At 46.0% G+C, this 20143-nt stretch overlaps 1 protein-coding gene across 1 annotated transcript in view; it reads right to left on the reverse strand.

The window, feature by feature from the left end:
• The window catches only part of LOC147120556 (low-density lipoprotein receptor-related protein 1-like), a 2135446-nt gene that overhangs the window by 562624 nt on the left and 1552679 nt on the right, over window positions 1-20143 (reverse strand). Inside the window, exons 34-35 of the mRNA XM_085986655.1 lie at window positions 13565-13690; window positions 11770-11901 (exon numbers count right to left, since the gene is read on the reverse strand). Coding sequence (XP_085842781.1) covers window positions 11770-11901; window positions 13565-13690 — 258 coding nt within the window. The remainder of the gene's footprint in view (window positions 1-11769; window positions 11902-13564; window positions 13691-20143) is intronic.

The raw sequence follows: 20143 nt of genomic DNA on the forward strand, positions 1-20143 counted from the left end.
GGTGTGTTCCCATAGTGCCTGTCTTCCATGTGCCTTTGCCCGTCCTAGTGCTCCTATGCAGTACTAACTCAGTGACTCAAGGCTGCTGACTTGCAATGGAGTATGACCTCGAGCAGCTCTGGGCCTAGAAGGCCTAGCTTCAGACTGCACCATATCGGTATGGGCAGCAGCAGTCTGGGCTGGCTGGCTGACAGGTAACAGCAAGGGCACTGATGGAGTGGCAGTGGTGGGAGTAAAAATGATATCATCCTGAGAGAGGACAGCAGGCTCGTGTTCCATGGAGCTACTGCCACTCCCACGGGGTGGCGCCTGAGCAATCTAGTATTCTATTGGAGGACAGATTGCTGGACTGCTGTGATACCCTGCAAGCCGCTTTGACCACTGGTATTCACAGCCATGATGGCAACAGTCTGAGCTTGCGTGGCAGCAAGTTGACCTTAGATGACTTCAGTCTGAATATCCACTGCAGCACTCAGGCGTTAAGTGGAAACTGCTTGTGCTGCAAGGGAAGCTGAGACATTGACCATCAGACGCAACATTATTGTTGGGTCCACAAGTGTGTTGATGGAATTGTCCACCAGTTCCATGCGAGTTTTACAGTTGGTAGGATACAGCATTTGAAGATGCATTTACTGACCTTCACCGCTCATGTAAGGTCATTAAACATCTTGTGGCACTGTGTCCAGGTCCTTGAGGCTGCATTCCTGGCATTGACCTCCATGGCTATCTGCTCCCACTGCCTTTTCAACATGTGTCTGGAGGGCCTCCTGCCCCCCTGCGGATGCAGGACATCTCTCCTCCTTTCCACCTCCTCCACCAAGACCTCCAGTGCAGTGACAGAAAACCTGGGTGCCCGCTCTCTCCCATATTCAGCCATTCTTCTCTCTTTCCCAGGTCAGATTCAGCTCACGAAGGACTCCAACCATGATGCACCTCCCCTTTAAGAGGTGCAGGCTAGCTTTAAGCAGTGCTGGCTAGCTTTAAGTAGTGCTAGCAAGTAACGATTTTGGGCTCACTGCTGATGCGTGCAGCCAATGAACAGTGTGGGGAGTGCTGGCTGCATGCAGAAATCATGGTAATGAGTGGCTGCAGGGCATTCTGAAGGGGGAGGGCGAACAGTCAGAGGTCATGGTTCACATTGGTACCAACGACATGGGTAGAAAGAGGGATGAGGTCCTGCAACAAGAATTTAGGGAGCTAGGTAACAGATTAAAAAGTAGGACCTCAAAGGTTGTAATCTCTGGATTACTCCCAGTGCCACATGCTAGTGAGTATAGGAGTAGGAGGATAGAGCAGATGAATGCGTGGCTAAAGAGTTGGTGCAGGAGGGAGGGCTTTAGTTTCCTGGATCACTGGGTCTGCTTCTGGGGAAGGTGGGACCTGTACAAGTCGGACGGGTTGCACCTGAACCGGAACGGGACCAACATCCTTGCAGGGAGGTTTGCTAGTACTGTTGGGGGGTGGAGGGGGGGGTTAAACTAACTTGGCAGGAGGATGGGATACAGAGTGGAGCTATAGTAGGGGGTGATGCACAGCCAAATATAGAGGAAAAAACAAGTCAGCCTGGAAGGCAGAGCAAATATGTAATGGCACAAGGGAGTATGGCAAGGCTGGATGGCATTTATTTTAATGCAAGGAGTCCTGCGAGTAAGGCAGATGAATTGAAGGTGTTGATGAACACATGGGAGTATGATATTATTGCTATCACAGAGGCATGGTTGAGGGAGGGGCAGGACTGGCAGCTCAATATTCCGGGGTATAGAATTTTCAGGCAAGACAGAGGGGGGTGTAAAAGAGGAGGGGGTGTCACAATATTAATCAAGGAGTCAATTACTGCTGTAAGGAGGGATGATATCTTAGCAGGTTCCTCTAATGAAGCCATATGGGTAGAACTTAAAAACAAAAAGGGGGCAAGCACTTTGCTGGGAGTGTACTATAGGCCCCCCAAACAGTCAGGGGGAGATAGAGGAACAGATATGTAGGCAAATCTGAGAAGTGTAGAAATAATAGGGTAATAATAGTAGGGGATTTCAACTTCCCCAATATTAACTGGGATAGTCAGAGTGTGAAAGGCTTAGAGGGTGCGGAATTCTTAAAGTGCATCCAGGAGAGCTTTTTGAGCCAGCATGTAGAAAGTCCTACAAGAGAGGGGTGGTACTGGACCTAAATCTAGGGAATGTAGCCTGGCAAATGGTAGAAGTGTCAGTTGGAGAGCATTTTGGTGACATAATTCGGTGAGATTTAAGATAGTCATGGAAAAGGACAAAGATGGACCAGAAATAAAGGTTCTAAATTGGGGGAAGGCCGATTTTAATATGATAAGGCAGGATCTGGCCAAAGTGGACTGGGATCAGCTACTTGTAGGAAAATCCACTTCAGAGCAGTGGGAGTCTTTCAGAAAGGAAATAGAAAGGGTACAACGCCATGTTCCCGTAAAAGTCAAGGGTGGGACCAACAAGCCCAGGGAACCCTGGATGTCAAGGGATATACAAGAATGGATTAGGAAAAAAAGGGAGGACTTTGGCAGATACAAAGGACTAAAAACAGTGGAAGCCCTAGAGGAGTAGAGAAAGTGCAGGGGGGTACTTAAAAAAAGAAATTAGGAGAGCGAAGAGGGGGCATGAAAAAACACTGGCGGGCAAAATAAAGGAAAATCCCAAGGTGTTTTATAAGTATATTAAGGGCAAGAGGACAACCAAGGAAAGAGTAGGGCCCATTAGGGACCAAAGTGGCAACTTGTGTGTAGAGCCGGAAGATGTAGGTGAGGATTTAAATGAATATTTTGCATCTGTGATTAATATGGAGAAGGACGATGTAGGCATAGAAATCAGGCAGGGGGATTGTGATATACTTGAACAAATTAGTATTGAGAGGGAGGAGGTACTAACGGTTTTAGCGGGCATAAAATTGGATAAATCCCCAGGCCCTGATGAGATGTATCCCAGGCTGCTGTGTGAGGCAAGGGAAGAGATTGCAGGGGCTCTGACACACATTTTCAGAACTCCTCTGGCCACAGGGGAGGTGCCAGAGGACTGGAGAACAGCTAACGTAGTGCCATTGTTCAAGAAATGTAGTAGGGATAAACCAGGGAATCACAGGCCGGTGAGCCTAACATCAGTGGTAGGGAAATTATTGGAAAAAATTCTGAGGGACAGAATTAGTCTCCACTTGGAGAGGCAAGGATTAATCAAGGATAGTCAGCACGGCTTTGTCAGGGGGAGATCATGTCTGACCAATTTGATTCACTTTTTCGAGGGGGTGACCAGGTGTGTGGATGAGGGTAGTGCAGTTGATGTAGTCTACATGGACTTCAGTAAGGCTTTTGACAAAGTCCCACATGGGAGACTGGTCAAGAAGGTAAGAGCCCATGGGATCCAGGGCAATTTGGCACACTGGATCCAAAATTGGCTTAGTGGCAGGAGGCACAGGGTGATGGTCGAAGGTTGTTTTTGTGGCTGAAAGCCTGTGTCCAGTGGTGGACCGCAGGGATCGGTGCTGGGTCCTTTGCTGTTTGTAGTGTACATTCATGATTTAGATATGAATGTAGGAGGTATGATCAGTAAGTTCGCAGATGACACGAAAATTGGTGGCGTGGTAAATAGCGAGGAGGGAAGCCTCAGGCTACAGGACGATATAGACGGGTTGCTTAGATGAGCAGAACAGTGGCAAATTGAATTTAACCCTGAAAAGTGTGAGGTGATGCATTTTGGGAGGACTAACAAGGCAAGGGAATAAACAATGAATGGTAGGACCCTAGGAATGACAGGGGATCAGAGGGACCTTGGTGTGCATGTACATAAATCCCTGAAGGCAGCAGGACAGGTAGATAAAGTGGTTAAAAAGGCATTTGAGATACGTGCCTTCATTAGCCAAGGCATAGAATATAACAGCAGGGAGATTATGATGGAGCTGTATAAAACGCTAGTTAGACCACAGCTGGAATACTGTGTGCAGTTCTGGTCGCCACACTATAGGAAGGATGTGGTGCAGAGGAGATTCACCAGGATGTTACCTGGGCTTGGGCGCTTCAGCTATGAAGAGAGACTGGACAGGCTGGGGTTGTTTTACTTAGAGCAGAGAAGGCTGAGGGGGGGGGACCTGATTGAGGTGTACAAAATTATGAGGGGCATAGATAGGGTAGATAGAAAGGAACTTTTCCCCTTAGTAGAGGGGTCAATAACCAGAGGGCATAGTTTCAAGGCAAGGGGCAGGAGGTTTAGATGGGATTTGAGGAAAAACTTTTTCACCCAGAGGGTGGTTGGAATCTGGAACTCACTGCCTGAAAGGGTGGTAGAGGCAGGAACCCTCACAACATTCAAGAAGCATTTAGATGAGCACTTGAAATGCCATAGCATACAAGGCTACGGACCAAGTGCTGGAAAATGGGATTAGAATAGACAGGGCTTGATGGCTGGTGCAGACACGATGGGCCGAAGGGCCTCTTTCTGTGCTGTATAACTCTATGACTCTATGGGGGAGAAATTGGGTGGAGCCGCAAACGGGGCGCCAAGCTCGCCTGGGCGCCAGATTTTGCGCTGCGATCGGAGCAGCAGCGATCGCCGGAAATTCAGCTTGAGCACCCCAAGAGGGGCACGGGGCGAGGCTCGAGGGGCTCCGCGTCCCTCTTAGGCCGCTGAAATTGAATATCGCAGCGCAACATGCCGCAGCGCCACACGCTGCGGCACGGCGCGCTGCGGTACTGCAGGCCTTCCTCCCATTCTTAAGGGGGAGGGGCCTGCACCAGTGCGATGTGCGATCGCGAGTGCCGGCAAAAGATCCCGGCACCGAGGAGAAGTGCCGGGCTCTCGGAAAACAGCCGGCAATGCCACGGGGGGAGAACAGGAGGCTGGGGATTGAGGTGCTGGCAGGCGGCCACCGAAAAAAACGGCCGCCCCGCACCTCCACCTTAATTTGCGCCACTGCCGCCACAGGTAGGCCCCGTGAACCGGGCGTGATTAGCGAGCGGCGTGACAGAGGTGGTCGCTGCCAAATATCGCGATCAGGGTGGTAGCAGGGTGCTGCGCACACCGATGACATCATCGGTGGTGGCGCAGCGCAACAGGCTAACGCCGCCATTGGCGCCCCAGCTAAATATCGCGGGAGGCGTGGCCAGTGGCGCTAAAGCCACTGAGTGCCCTCTTTAGGCGCTAACTGGTGGCGCAGCCCACCGAATTTCTCCCCCTATGAGTAAGAACATAAGAACATAAGAAATAGGAGCAGGAGTATGCCATTTGGCTCCTCGAGCCTGCTGCGCCAGGACGTCTCTCTTCCTACAGTACGAAGATGCCATGCTGCCTTTATTGCATTGAATAGGAGCGGGGTAATTGCGCATCGCGAACCCTGCGCCCGTTTTCAGGTGCAATCCAATTTAGCCCTCCTTATCTCTGCCTTGGTTCCCTTGAAAGTTTATATTGAATACTATCCTTTTTTCACATTCCCTCTTTTTTGAGCGCTTCCTTTTTTGCTGATGTCTTGCAAATGCTTGATTTCCCAGTGAATTAGCAAAAACAATTTGGCTATTTCAGGTTCCATATAGTTTCATGACAAAAATAATCTAATTTTTTTTGAAAATGTTGTTCCAGAAAAATGCCCCAAAATATTACAAGACCAACTCTAAAGATCCACTGTAAATCTTGAAAATAAAATACATGACTAAAATGCCTCTGCTCCATTGAGCTTTACTGCACATGGAGCTTCCCTTAGACCCGCTTCAGATGGACGAAAAGAGAACTCAGCTCAATTTGCTCCTATATGAATAGATAATTGGACCTTGCTGTAAATGTATGATAATACTTAAGTGACACTTTTGCCTGGTTTGGGATGAACAGGCCAACTGCAAGACTGTGCACAATGCACAAGTGGTGCAGATCGGGATATATGGATCTCTACTTAATTTTCTGCATTTGTCACCCCATTGCCCACCACCAGTTATCGTCGCTAGAAAATCTGTAATCGTGCTTTTTTGATTCAGCTACTGAAAATATCATTAAAAATTGCTGCTTTATTAGACATCTTCAAAAAAGATTCTTTTCAAAGGTGTGCAAGATGGTTGCATGTAAGCCTGTTCCGCTGTGAGGGTTGAAAACTGCATTAGTAGAGGGTGTGATTAAGTCCTATTCCCTCTTTATCCTGAACTGAACCTTGAACATATTAAATATACGCTTGAAAACGTTTCAGCAATTTTCCAGCCAGAAATATTAACCATCTGTAAAGAGGAAAAATGCTTTCAAAAAGTAATCTGCTTGTTTGTCTGAAAACAAGGGCCTCATCTTCGGAATGGGAAGAAAGTGGCAGATGGTCGGTCGGAGGAAGTAACAGTTTGAGCAGCCGCAGGGCGTCATCTGGCACTAAAGACTTGCAGCAGACAGGTGATTGGTGGGAGAGGGAGGACCCATGGGATGGAAGGGGAAGGAAGTCCAGGGCAAGGGAGGTTGGGAATTTCCTTGTGGAAAGATTTCCACTTACCTTTGAAGGTTTCTTCATCCTCCTGACAACAGCTTACCTTCTCGGGCCTGGGTTAAAATGCAATCGGGTCCCATTGACCTCATATTTGCATAAATCTATGTCTGTGTCCAGCAGGTGCCTCAGCCACATAAATGCAGTTTAAATGGTGGTAAGTGGGAGTCCAGCAGGATTGTAAGGCTGAACGCTCCTTTTTAATGGCCCCCACCCTGTTCTGGCCGGGCGGGGTGGGTTATAATTTTCATCACAGAAGTTTGCAACTCAAAAGGGTCCATTCAGTCCATTGTATCTGCATTGGCTCTTAGCTAGAGCAACCCTAAACTATGCCCCATACTGCTTCAAATATTTATCCACAATCCTTTAAAAGGTCTGCTTTCCTAAAGGTCTCTGCCTCAACCAATCCCTGTGGAAAAGCATGTCATACTCCAACAGCCACCATGTAAAGACATTTCCCCAAGGCTTCTCTCTTCAAGTGCAAGATCTGTTGCACTAGTTAGAAGTCTACATCGCATAGGACTTGCACCATTACGTTTCATTAAATAAGGAGAATTTGTAAAAGACACGTGCACCCAGTTTGTCACCAACGAAAGAATTTCACAGGAGCTTTGAAGCAGTCCAGCTATGGCTAATCCAATAAGACAATTTAAACCTCATCTGAAATGCTTTAAAACTGTAGTTAAACTTCTCCTGCAGTGCACTGAGCCAGATATAATTTATAATGTATTGATTACAGACATGATGAACTGGATTTATGTATTCAAATGCTAGATAGAAAAGTTTTGTGCTCTAGACACCTACTCTTAAACCAGAACTTCAAAAAAATAAATAAGGGGGTCTGTGTTCAATTTTTGTTTTCCTAATCAGGATTCACATTCACGATTATCCAAACTACAAAGGCTCTTCTGCTAACTAAATGGCAAAAGGTTAATTTATTCCAGTTACAGATTCAAAATGGCCTCTGGAATCGACTTATATCCTTCATCATGTTCAAACTTTGTGCTTAACATACTAAATGTTCTTTCATGCAGTTACAGAGAAAGAAAATTCAGTCAAGTCACAACAATTAAAATCTCTGCTAAGCTTATAGAAACATGGAAGATAGGAGCAGGAGTATCAATGAGATCATGGCTGATCATCCAAATTCAGTACCCTGTTCCTGCCTTCTCTCCATATCGCTTGATCCCTTTAGCCTTAAGAAATATATCCAACTCCTTCTTGAATATATTTCATGAATTGGCCTCTACTGCCTTCTTTGGCAGAGAATTCCACAAGCTTTTATTACTCATGAAGGTTTGAACATTTTTAAGTATAAATGTCTTGGGGGGGGGGGGGAAATTTGGTTGCTTTGCGCTAAGAGGGCGCTAATGGGGCGCAAAGCATCTAGCACCTGGGTGCGGCGCCGCCAACACCTCCCACGAAATTCAGCGGGAGGTTTGCGGCGGTGGTAACCGTTAGCGCCCCGCGGCGCTGCACCACCAGCGATGACATCATTGCAGTGCGCAGCGCCCCGGCCGCGATTTTCGGTAGCGCCCCCTGACTTGCCACCGGACGCTATGTCCGACGGGGTCAGGGGGGCCTACCTGCGGCCGGGGCGGTGCTAATTAAAGGCAAGGTGCCAGGCGGCCATTTTTGTTGCCGATCGCCTGCCAGCACCTGCCCCTGCTGCCGTCCCCGGCCTCCTCAGCAGCCACCCCACCCCCCACCCACGAAGTGCTGGCTGCACTCCGTGAGCCCGGCACTTCTCTGGAGTGCCAGGCTCTTTTGCCAGCACTCCGATCCCTGGTGGCCCAGCTGGGCCTGGGTCGTGTTGCGCAAGGCCCCACCCCTTTAAGAAGGGGAGGAAGGCCTGCAGTACCGCGGTGCAACGTGCCGCAGCGCCATCGCGATATTACCTCGCAGCGCCCCAAGAGGGAGGCGGGGCACTTCCAGTAACGCCCATTTCCCTCTTGGGGCGCTTCCGATGAATTTCAGCCGTGGGGGCGCTAATTTTTTCGGGGCGCTAAGAGTAGCTCCCCGGCGACGTTAGTGCCCCAAAGGGGGCGTGGCTCAATTTCTCCCCCTTTGTCTTTCCTCCATGTTTACTCAAGGGGTATTGTGAGAATGTGCAACTATTATGAATAGAAAAAGAGTGACTATCTATGTAATTCCATGTGGAAAATGGTCTTAAATCACAAAGTATTATATTATAAGACAGGAATGGCATCAGAGGTATCTCATATTGATTTATTCATGAATGACTCCAGTTGAATCTTTGATGTGTAAAAATGGCATAGCATGAAGAGGTATCCCCAGTGAATAAATTCATTGACAGCTTCAATATCCCAACAGCCCTGTTATCATTGTATCATGTGATTACCTGGAGTTTAGAAGAATGAGAGGTGATCTCATTGAAACAAATAAGATTCTGAAGGGGATTGACAGGATAAATGCTGAGAGGTTGTTGCCCCTGGCTGGAGTGTCTAGAATTAGGGGGCATAGTCTCAGGATAAGGGGCTGGCCAATTAAGACTGAGATGAGGAGGAATTTCTTCACTCAGAGGCTTGTGAATCTTTGGAATTCTCTGCCCCAAAGTGCTGTAGATGCTCAGTCATTGGAGGACACAAATAACCCCCCAGAGATGTCGGGGAACATCGGGTCTGATGAAAGGGAGGAACTGAAAGAAATCAGTATTTGTAGGGAAATGGTGTTAGGGAAATTGATGGGATTGAAGGCCGATAAATCCCCAGGGCCTGATAATCTACATCCTAGGGTATTTAAGGAAGTGGCCCTAGAAATAGTAGATACATTGCTGATCATCTTCCAACATTCGATGGAATCTGGAACAGTACCCATGGATTGGAGGGTAGCTAAAGTTACCCCACTATTCAAAAAAGGTGGAAGAGAAAAAGCAGGGAATTACAGACCGGTAAGCCTGACATCGGTAGTGGGGAAAATGCTAGAGTCCATTATAAAAGATGTAATAGCAGAGCACTTGGAAAACAGTGTCCCACATAAGAGATTAGCGTGTAAAGTTAAGGCACATGGGATTGGGGGCAAGGTATTGACTTGGATAGAGAGTTGGTTGGCGGACAGAAAGCAAAGAGTTGGAATAAACCGGTCATTTTCCGAGTGGCAGGCAGTGAGGTACCGCAAGGATCGGTCCTAGGATCCCAGCTGTTCACAATATATATTAATGATCTGGACGAGGGAATTGGATGTAATATCTCCAAATTTGCAGGCGACATAAAGCTGGGTGGGAGGGTATGCTGTGAGGAGGATGTCGTGAAACTCCAGTATGATTTGGACAGGTTGGGTGATTGGGCAGAAACATGGCAAATGCACTATAATGTGGATAAATGTGAGGTTATCCACTTTGGTGGCAAAAACAGGAAGGCAGACTATTATTTGAATGGCAATAGATTGGGAGAAGGGGAAGTGCAAAGAGACCTGGGTGTTCTTGTGCACCAGTCGCTGAAGGTAAGCATGCAGGTGCAGCAGGCGGTTAAGAAGGCAAATGGTATGTTGGCCTTCTTAGCAAGAGGGTTCGAGTACAGGAACAAGGATGTCTTGCTACAGTTGTACAGGGCCTTGGTGAGACCGCACCTTGAGTATTGTGTACAGTTTTGGTCACCTTATCTGAGGAAGGACGTTCTTGCCATGGAAGGAGTGCAGCGAAGATTCACCAGGCTGATACCTGGGATGGCAGGAATGACGTATGAGGAGAGATTGTGTCGATTGGGATTATACTCACTGGAGTTTAGAAGATTGAGAGGGGATCTCATCGAAACCTATAAAATTCTGTCAGGCCTGGACAGACTAGATGCAGGAAGGATGTTTCTGATGGCCGGGGAGTCCAGAACCAGGGGTCCTAGTCTAAGGATAAGGGGTAAGCCATTTAGGACTGAGAGGAGGAGGAATTTCTTCACCCAGAGAGTGGTGAACCTGTGGAATTCTCTGCCCCCCCAAGACATTTATACTTAAAAATGTTCAAACCTTCATGAGTAATAAAAGCTTGTGGAATTCTCTGCCAAAGAAGGCAGTAGAGGCCAATTCATGAAATATATTCAAGAAGGAGTTGGATATACTTCTTAAGGCTAAAGGGATCAAGCGATATGGAGAGAAGGCAGGAACAGGGTACTGAATTTGGATGATCAGCCATGATCTCATTGAATGGCGGAGCAGGCTCGAAGGGCCGAATGGCCTACTCCTGCTCCTATCTTCTATGTTTCTATGTTTCTATGTTACTGAGGGAGAGCTGCACTGTTGGAAGTGCCGTCTTTCAGATGGGAAGCTAAACTGAGGCCCGTCTAATTCTCTCAGGTGGATGTAGAAGATCCCATGGCACTATTCCTGGCCAATATTTATTCCTCAATCAACATCACTAAAACAGATTATCTAGTCATTATCACCACTGCTGTTTGTAGGAGTTTGATGTGCGCAAATTGGCTGCCGCATTTCCTACATTACAACAGTGACTATACTTCATTGGCTGTAACGCGCTTTGGGATGTCCGGTGGTCATGGAAGGCGCTGTATAAATGCAAGTCTTTTGTTTCTTTTTTGTGTCAATTGCCTGTCATATTGTTTACTGAGACATATTTGTTTGTGTGGCATCTTTTGACTACCTACTCATTCTGGCAGTCCTGGTGTATAGGTTAGTTACTGTGTTTCTCATGTTACTGTGCAGTAAATGCTGGCTGATGCTTTTCATGGCCAATATTGGTTATGTTTTCATTGACAATCTTGAGATAAGTAGAAATGTAATATAGAGGCAGGTCAAAATAACAGGACAAACACTTATCCGAATGTCAGAACTGCTGTGTACTCAAGGTGAGAAGCAATATTTTTAAGATATAAGTGCACTTCTTTAACTTACATTAAGTTCAGTCAAGGATTTTGACCCCATGTTCATACAAGGAAAAAGAATAACCCAATGAATAATAGCGTTAGTGGCACTTCTCAGTCAATACATCAGTCAAACGGCTATTTATTAACAACTCTGTCTCATGCGGCAGTCAAACAAGTATTTGCTCTAGCCAGCTCTTCTCAATTCGATTTTGAGTTACATCTGATTGTTGAAATAGAAGAGTCCTTCAATAAGAAAAGAAAATGAAACAAAAGCCAAGCCAAAATATTCCTTAAAAATCTTCATGCCAGCAAACAATTAGTTAAAAATGATTGCTGCTTAGAGATAGCGGATAGTTCAACCTGTGGCTTAATATGGCCAAAGGTCATTGATAAAATCTGAATTTGTCATCTGAATCTAGCTCCAGTGAATAGGAATTCATTAACCCTTCATATACTGACAAAAAGGGAAAAACATACAAACCTGCATGGAAGTCTATTCCTACAGTAAGTGATGTCCCAGATATTGGCAGCAAGGCATCTGATTTATCATTGGGCTCAAGTGGTATTCCTCTGATTTCTTCATGAACAGAATACATCAGGAAAGATCCAAAACCTGATAAATAAATAATATTCCCCATGTTATTCTCTTAGAAAATACATAAATGAGAAAGCTAGATCCAATTAGCTATTGATTTCACAGTGAATAATTTGTCAATACTGCTTTCAAAGCTGGTGTAAAACTAGCCATTTCTGACCAGTCCTCGGCTGATGCCAAACTACATTAGAGCTGAAACAGTTCAAAGCAGTATTGATTAGCAATGTTCTTTCACTTTTTCCCCAATCAATATTTGATGTGTGATGCAATGTGCTTCATTTTCCACAATCATTACTGTAGGTTTAAAGCAGTAGTTCTATCGGACTAAGAGCAGTAACTGAATAATTATTTCAATGGAAGTAAAAATCAGACCATGTCTAATACAGCCGGCTGATCTGCAACACCAGTTTTACGCACAAGTGAAAAGTTGAAAACCTACCGCAGTGACATAAGTTCACTATTAAGTATGATTTTGCTGTACATAAACTGAAACTGGCCTCACAAAAAGCATTTCTTTTGTTTTTTTATGAAATGTATGCCTTTGATTATCAAAATTAAAACTTATTTTGATTATAGTTATATCTTATCAACGATTAAAAACATGGATACTTTTTATTGGGAATTTTAATGATTAACTTCAATGGCCTTATTTGAACTGAAGGAGTATAGTCTGAAAATCTTGTTAGTTAACTATACAAAACTTTACATAGCTATCTAAAGAGTATTTTCAAGTGTCACCAGTGGTGGACCAGGCAATTAGCTTCAAACATTTACATTTGCAATAACAACTACCAGACCAAATAAAAGGAATAAAAAATATCTGTGCAAAATGGGCCAGGAACAAACTAAATTCCCATTATCTTTGGAGCATGCTTCAAGTTAAGGTACAGAATGTAAAATGTTTTTCTGCAACACACCACGATAAAGCAAGTTGACTATTTTAAATAGAAACATGTCAGTTTAGAAATGGATTTCTGTTGAAGTTAATATCATATTTTCACTTCCTCCTGGAGAGCAAAACCAACTCAGCTTCTGCTATTATCAATCTTTTGTTATGCTCTGTAAGCTGCCTGAACTCTGCATTCTGAATGCATCCTTTCTTTCCATCAGGAAAGGTTTCATGCTAGACTTAATTGAGGGCATTACAGTGTAAACAGAGTGTGCATTCCTCTGATAGCTGCATCTAGCAGTCTGCTCTGTTGCCTTGATTGTATTAGTGGTGCGACACAGAGCCACACACACAGCAAGCTTACGAGTGATGTGTTTATGCGTTTTAAAGCTGCCTCTCCACACCAGTAGTGAAGGCATCTTCCAAGGGTTATGTGAAGGCACAAAACAGGAGGTGGTAAACATTCTGTTCTCCATACCATTGGCTGCACTTGGGAATGTAAACTCCTCAACTCATCTTGTGGCAGCGTGCACCTACTTTTTTTGGATTTTGGGAATGCATGCCAGTTCCACTTCTGTCTGGTACCTAATGGAGAATGGCACTGGGTGAAAATAAATAAACCGAGATAGCAGCAGTGGAAAGCTGGCATGACATGGCTCTCCTGATTACCAACATAACAAAGTAAAAGCGTAACTGAACTTCTCCAACTAGAACCAGGGTTAAAAAAATAAAACGATAATACTTCTCTGTGCAGATGTGCTGTTGCTTCACTCAGTTGATAACAACACTTACCCTCACATGACATTTTGTCACTGCGCAGTTGATATCCCACAGTGCACATGCACGTTTTTCTGGTTTCTGAGGCTGGCAAGCAGAGCTGGGAGCAACCACCGTTGTTCACACTGCACAGATTAGTACCTAAATGGGGCATATAAAATCAGTGTTCAGGAGCCTCCAGCCACTTCAGTTAGCTGCCTTCTACATGAGTAATGAGCCTTCTCTTGACTGTACAGTGATCTGTGTCAAAATGATTGATGAATGGTCTAACTGTATTTGAAGCGGGAACTGAAATTTCTACATCAGAGAGCTCTGAAAAGCACATTTTGTTAGAATAATGGAGCATTAAATCAAACTGCAGTAATGGCATTAGTCTATCTGGCATTAAAATGTATTATTATGGTGCTACTGAAGCAAAGTGCTAATGCTCTTTTTGCAGCATGTTGGCCCTTTTACCTCACAGTATAAATTGTTGTATGGACATAAAGGGGGCAAAATTGGGCCGCGCCACCTTTGGGGTGCTAACTTCGCCAGGGCGCACGTCACACCGCAGGCCTTCCTCCCCTTATTAAAGGGGAGGGGCATAGCGCAGCACGACCCGGGGCCCAGCTGAGCCACCAGGGATCGGAGTGCCGGCAAAAGAGCCTGGCACTCAAGAGGCGTGCCGAGCTCATGGAGTGCAGCCGACACCCCATGGGGGGGGGCTGCACAGGAGGCCGGGGACGGCAATGGGGCAGGTGGCCAGCAGCAAAAATGGCCACCCGGCACCTCCCCTTCAACTTGCGCCGCTCCGGCTGCAGGTAGGCCCCCCTGACTCTGTCGGACATAGTGTCCGGCGATAAGTCAGGGGGCGCTACCGAAGATCGTGACCGGGGCACTGCGCACGCCGATGGCGTCATCGCTGGAGGTGCCGCGGGGTGCTAACGGTTACCGCCGCTGCTAACCTCCTGCTGAATTTCGCGGGAGCATTAGCAGCACCGCACCCAGGTGCTCATTGCTTTGCGCCCTCTTAGGGTGCTAACGGGAGGCGCAAATCAACCAAATTCTCCCCCAAAAAGGTTTACCTGTTGTCAGCTACATTTAAAAAAGGAGCAAGTTGGTGCAGTGAATAAAGGCCGGGGGGGACAACGATATCATTTAACATAACTATTCACCATTGAAGTCAACTTTCAAGTTCAGCTCAAAACTGTATTTTTTGTAGATTTTGTAGGTCTCAATACAAATGATCCTGCTGCGATCTCTGATGAATGGTCTTCGACCTGAAACGTTAACTCTGTTTTTCTCTCTCCACAGTTGATGCCTGACCTGCTGAGTGTTTCCAGCATTTTCTGTTTTTATTTCAGTTTTTCAGCATCTGCTGTATTTTGCTTTTGAGATCCCTGACTAACTATGGATGAGTAAATTAACACAGTTGTACTAAGAGCATAAGAAATAGGAGCAGGAGTAGGCCATTCAGCTCCTCGAGCCTGCACCACTATTCAATAAGATCATGGCTGATCTCCTGCCTGAACTCCACCTTCCCGGACATATCCCATATATCCCTGTATTCCCTTAATACCCGAAAAATCTATCGATCTTGGTCTTGAACAGACTCAATGACTGAGCATCCACAACCCTCTGGGGTAAATTCCAAAGATTCACAACCCTTTGAGTGAAGAAATTTCCCCTCATCTCAGTCCTAAATGGCCAACCCCTTATTCTGAGACTGTGACACCTAGTTCTAAACTCCACAGTCAGGGGAAACAACCTCCCTGCATCTATCCTCTCAAGCCCCTTAAGAATGTTATACGCTTCAATGCGATCACCTCTCATTCTTCTAAATTCTAGGGAATATAGGCCTAGTCTCCTCAATCTCTCCTCATAGGACAATCAGGTGTGGTCTCACCAAGGTCCTATACAATTGCAGTAAGACTTCTTTACTCTTATACTCTAATCATTTTGTAATAAAGGCTAACATACCATTTGCTTTACCCTGTAGAAGGGTTCCAACCCAAAACATTGACTCTATTTCTCTCTCTATGGATGTTGCCTGGCCTGCTGAGTTTTTCCAGCATTTTCTGCTGTTATACCATTTGCTTTCCTAATTCGTTGCTGTACCTGCATGTTAACTTTTAGTGATTTGTGTACAAGGACACCCAGGTCCCTCTGAATACCAACATTTCCCAATCTCTCACCATTTAAAAATATTCTGCTTTTTTATTTTTCCTACCAAAGTGGATTATGTCACATTTCTCCACATTATGTTCCATCTGCCATGTTCTTGCCCACTCACTAACCTGTCTATATCCCTTTGCAGCCTCTTACTTTCCCACCTAGCTTTGTATCGTCCACAAACTTGGATACATTACACTCGGTCCCCTCATCTAAGTCATTGATTTAAGAACATAAGAAATAGGAGCAGGAGTAGACCATTCGGACCCTCGAGCCTGCTCTGCCATTCAATAAGATCAGGGCTGATCTTCTGCTTCATCTCCACTTTCCTGCACTATCGCCACATCCCTTGATTCCCTTAATATCCAAAAATCTATCAATCTCTGTCTTGAATATACTCAACGACTCAGCCTCCACAGCCCTCTGGGGGAGAGAATTCCAAAGATTCACCACCCTCTGAGTGAAGAAATTTCCCCTCATCTCAGTCCTAAATGGCCAACCCCATATTCTGAGACTGTGACCCCTGGTTCTTGACTCCTCAGCCAGAGGAAACATCCTCCCTGCATCTACCCTGTCAAACTCTAAGAATTTTGTATGTTTCAATGAGATCACCTCTCATTCTTCTAAGCTCTAGAGAATATAGGCCTAGTCTACTCAATCTCTCCTCATAGGACAATCTCCCCATCCCAGGAATCAGTCTGGTGAACCTTCGTTGCACTCCCTCTATGGTAAGTATCTTTCCTTAGGTAAGGAGACCAAAACTGTACACAATACTCCAGGTATGGTCTCAGCGGGGCCCTATATAATTGCAGTAAGACATCTTTACTCTTATACTCAGATCCTCTCGTAATAAAGGCCAACATACCATTTGCTTTCCTAATTGCTTGCTGTACCTGCATGTTAACTTTCAGTGATTTGTGTACAAGGACACCCAGGTCCCTCTGAACATCAACATTTCCCAAACTCTCACCATTTAAAAAATACTCTGCTTTTCTATTTTTCCTAAGAAGTGGATAACTTCACATTTCTCCACATTATATTCCATTTGCCATGTTCTTGCCCACTCACTTAGCCTGTTTATATCCTCTTGAAGCCTCTTTGCATTCTCCTCACAACTTATATTCCCACCTAGCTTTGTATCATCAACAAACTTGGATATATTGCATTTAGTCCCCTCATCCAAATCATTGATATAGATTGTGAATAGCTGAGGCCCAAGCACTGATCCTTGCGGTACCCCACTAGTTACAGCCTGCCTATCCGAAAATGACCCGTTTATTCCTACTCTCTGTTTTCTGTCTGTTAACCAAACCTCAATCCATGCTAGTATATTATCCCCAATCCAATAAGCCCTAATTTTGTTTAATAACCTCTTGTGGCACCTTATCGAATGCCTTCTGAAAATCCAAATACATCACATCCACTGGTTCCCCCTTACCTATTCTGCTAGTTACAACCTCAAAAACGCTAACAGATTCGTCAAACACGATTTCCCTTTCATAACTCCATGTTGACTCTGTCCAATCCTATTATTATTTTCTAAGTGCCCTGTTACCATGTCCTTAATAATAGATTCTAGCATTTTCCCTAATACTGATGTCAGGCTAACTGGTCTGTAGTTCCCTGTTTTCTCTCCCCCTCCTTTTTTAAATAGTGGGATTACATTTGCTACCTTCCAATCTGCGGGAACCGTTCTAGAATCAATGGAATTTTGGAAGATGACAACCAATGCATCCACTATCTCTATAGCCACCTCTTTTAAAACCCTAGGATGTAGGCCATCAGGTCCAGGGGATTTATCAGCTTTCAGTCCCATTAATTTCTCCAGTACTATTTTTTGAATTCTAAAATCCTCCCAATTCTCAAGCTTACATTTTTTACATCTTTTTGGCAACATTATAAACCTCTTCCTTTGATCTAATACCATCTTCAACTTCTCTTTTTAGCCACTTTGATATATTGGACCAATATAGATTCTAAATAGCTGAGGCCCAAGCACTGATCCACGTGGTACCCCACTAGTTACAGACAGCCATCTACTCCCTGTTTTCTGTCCGTTAACCAATCCTCAATCCATGCTAATTCCATGAGCCCTAATTCTATGGAATAACCTCTTGTGTGGCACCTTATCGAATGCTTTCTGAAAATCCAGATACACTATATCTACTGGTTCCCCCTTATCTACCCTGCCAGTTACAACCTCAAAAAATTCTAATAGATTTGTCCAACACAATTTCCTTTTCACTCGCCCAATCATATTATGATTTTCTAAGTGCCCTGTTATCATGCGCTAATAACAGATTCTAGAATTTTCCGTACTACTGATGTCAGGCTAACTGGTCTATCATTTCCTGTTTTCTCTCCCCCTCCTTTCTTGCATAGCAGGGTTACATTTGCTACCCTTTAATCCACAAAGACTAGGGAATTCTGGAAGATCAAAATCAATGCATCCTCTATCTCTGTAGCCACCTCTTTTAAAACCCTAGGATGTAGGCTATCAGATCCAGGGGATTTTTTGGCTGTTAGCCCTTAATTTCTCCAGTACTATTTCTTTACGAATACTGTAAGTTCCTCATTCTCACTAGACCCTTGGTTCCTGATATACCTATCAATTCATCCAATGAAAAGCGACGAGTTAAGACAGTAACTATAGGTTTTTATTGGCTAAATAACAGAGCCCACCCTCGTGGGTGATCGGATCCAACAAGGAGGAATACCAGCCAGTCGACCACCTTTATACCTGGGCAAGTAGGTGGAGCCATGGGCGGAGTCAGCAGTGGTCAGCCCAGGTATAACAGCGTGACAAGAGGCGACCTCGTGTAGTGATACAGCAGTGTAAACAGTGATAACCATAGTGTAACGATATAACAGTGATAACCATAGTGTAACGATAGTGAACAATAAAAGTGGTTTACCACATTCACCCCTTGTTTAGATTTGAGTCCGGCGGGGTGAAGTGTACTACCAGTTCGGGTATGTCAGTCTGTCCAGAGGCCTCGTAAGCCTTTCCGATCGTCGCAGCAGCGGCGGCGGTGATGCAGTATCCGATGTTAATGCTGGTGTCTGCGTGGTCGGCGAAGGCTCATGGGGTTCCAGCATGCCGTCTACCTGGGCTGGATTTGGGGGGGTGGTGGGGGGTAACGGTGGTGTCTCAGGGATGCCCGAGGGTGCGAGGTCTCGTAAGGAGACTGTGTCCTCCCGCCCGTCTGGGTATGCCACATAGGCGTACTGGGGGTTGGCGTGCAGGAGGTCCACCCTCTCAACCAGGGGATCCATTTTATGGGCCCTCGCGTGCTTTCGCAGCAAGGCGGGCCCCGGAGAGGTCAGCCAAGTTGGTAGCGTGGTTCCCGTAGTCGACTTCCTGGGGAAAACAAACATTCATTCATGGGGGGTGGCGTTAATGGCAGTGCAAAGCAGTGACTGGATGGAATGCAGCACTGCCGGGAGGACTTCCTGCCAGCGAGAGGTTGGGAGGCCCTTGGACTTTAAGGCTAAGAGAACGGCCTTCCAGACAGTCGCGTTCTCTCTTTCCACCTGGCCGTTCCCTCGGGGGTTGTAGCTGGTGGTCCTGCTTGCAGCAATACCTCTCGCTAGTAGGAACTGGCGAAGTTCCTCGCTCATGAAGGAGGAGCCCCGGTCGCTATGTATATAGTTCGGGAACCCGAACACGGCGAAGAGGTCGTTCAGGCATTTGATGACCGTGGTACTGGTCATGTCTGGGCAGGGGAAGGCAAAGGGGAAACGGGAGTACTCGTCAATGATGTTGAGGAAGTACACATTGCGGTCAGAGGACGGGAGGGGCCCCTTAAAATCGATGCTCAAGCGCTCGAAGGGGCGGGTGGCCTTGATCAGGCTTGCTCTGTCCGGCCTAAAGAAATGCGGTTTGCATTCGGCACAGGTTTGGCAGTTCCTGGTCATGGTCCTGACCTCCTCGATGGAGTAGGGCAGGTTGCGGGCCTTAATGAAGTGGTAAAGTCTGGTGACTCCGGGGTGGCAGAGGTCGTTGTGGAGGGTCTGCAGTCTATCAATTTGCGCGTTGGCGCATGTACTTCGTGATAGAGCATCTGGGGGTTCGTTCAGTTTACCAGGCCGGTACAAGATCTCATAATCATAGGTGGAGAGCTCGGTTCTCCACCTCAAGATCTTGTCGTTCTTGATTTTGCCCCTCAGCTTGTTATTAAACATAAAAGCAACCGAACGCTGGTCGGTGAGGAGGGTAAATCGTTTGCCTGCCAGGTAATGCCTCCAGCGTCGTACAGCCTCCACGATCGCCTGGGCCTCCTTCTCGACCGAGGAGTGTCGGATCTCAGGGCCCTGGAGGGTCCTTGAGAAGAAGGCCACCGGTCTCCCCTCCTGGTTAAGGGTTGCGGCTAGGGCGAAGTCGGATGCATCGCTCTCCACTTGGAAAGGGATAGACTCATCCACCGCGTGCATTGTGGCCTT

The sequence above is a fragment of the Somniosus microcephalus genome, chromosome 4 (assembly GCF_052327205.1).
Source record: "Somniosus microcephalus isolate GS21.2 chromosome 4, FLI_Smic_1.0, whole genome shotgun sequence".
NCBI lineage: Eukaryota > Metazoa > Chordata > Chondrichthyes > Squaliformes > Somniosidae > Somniosus > Somniosus microcephalus.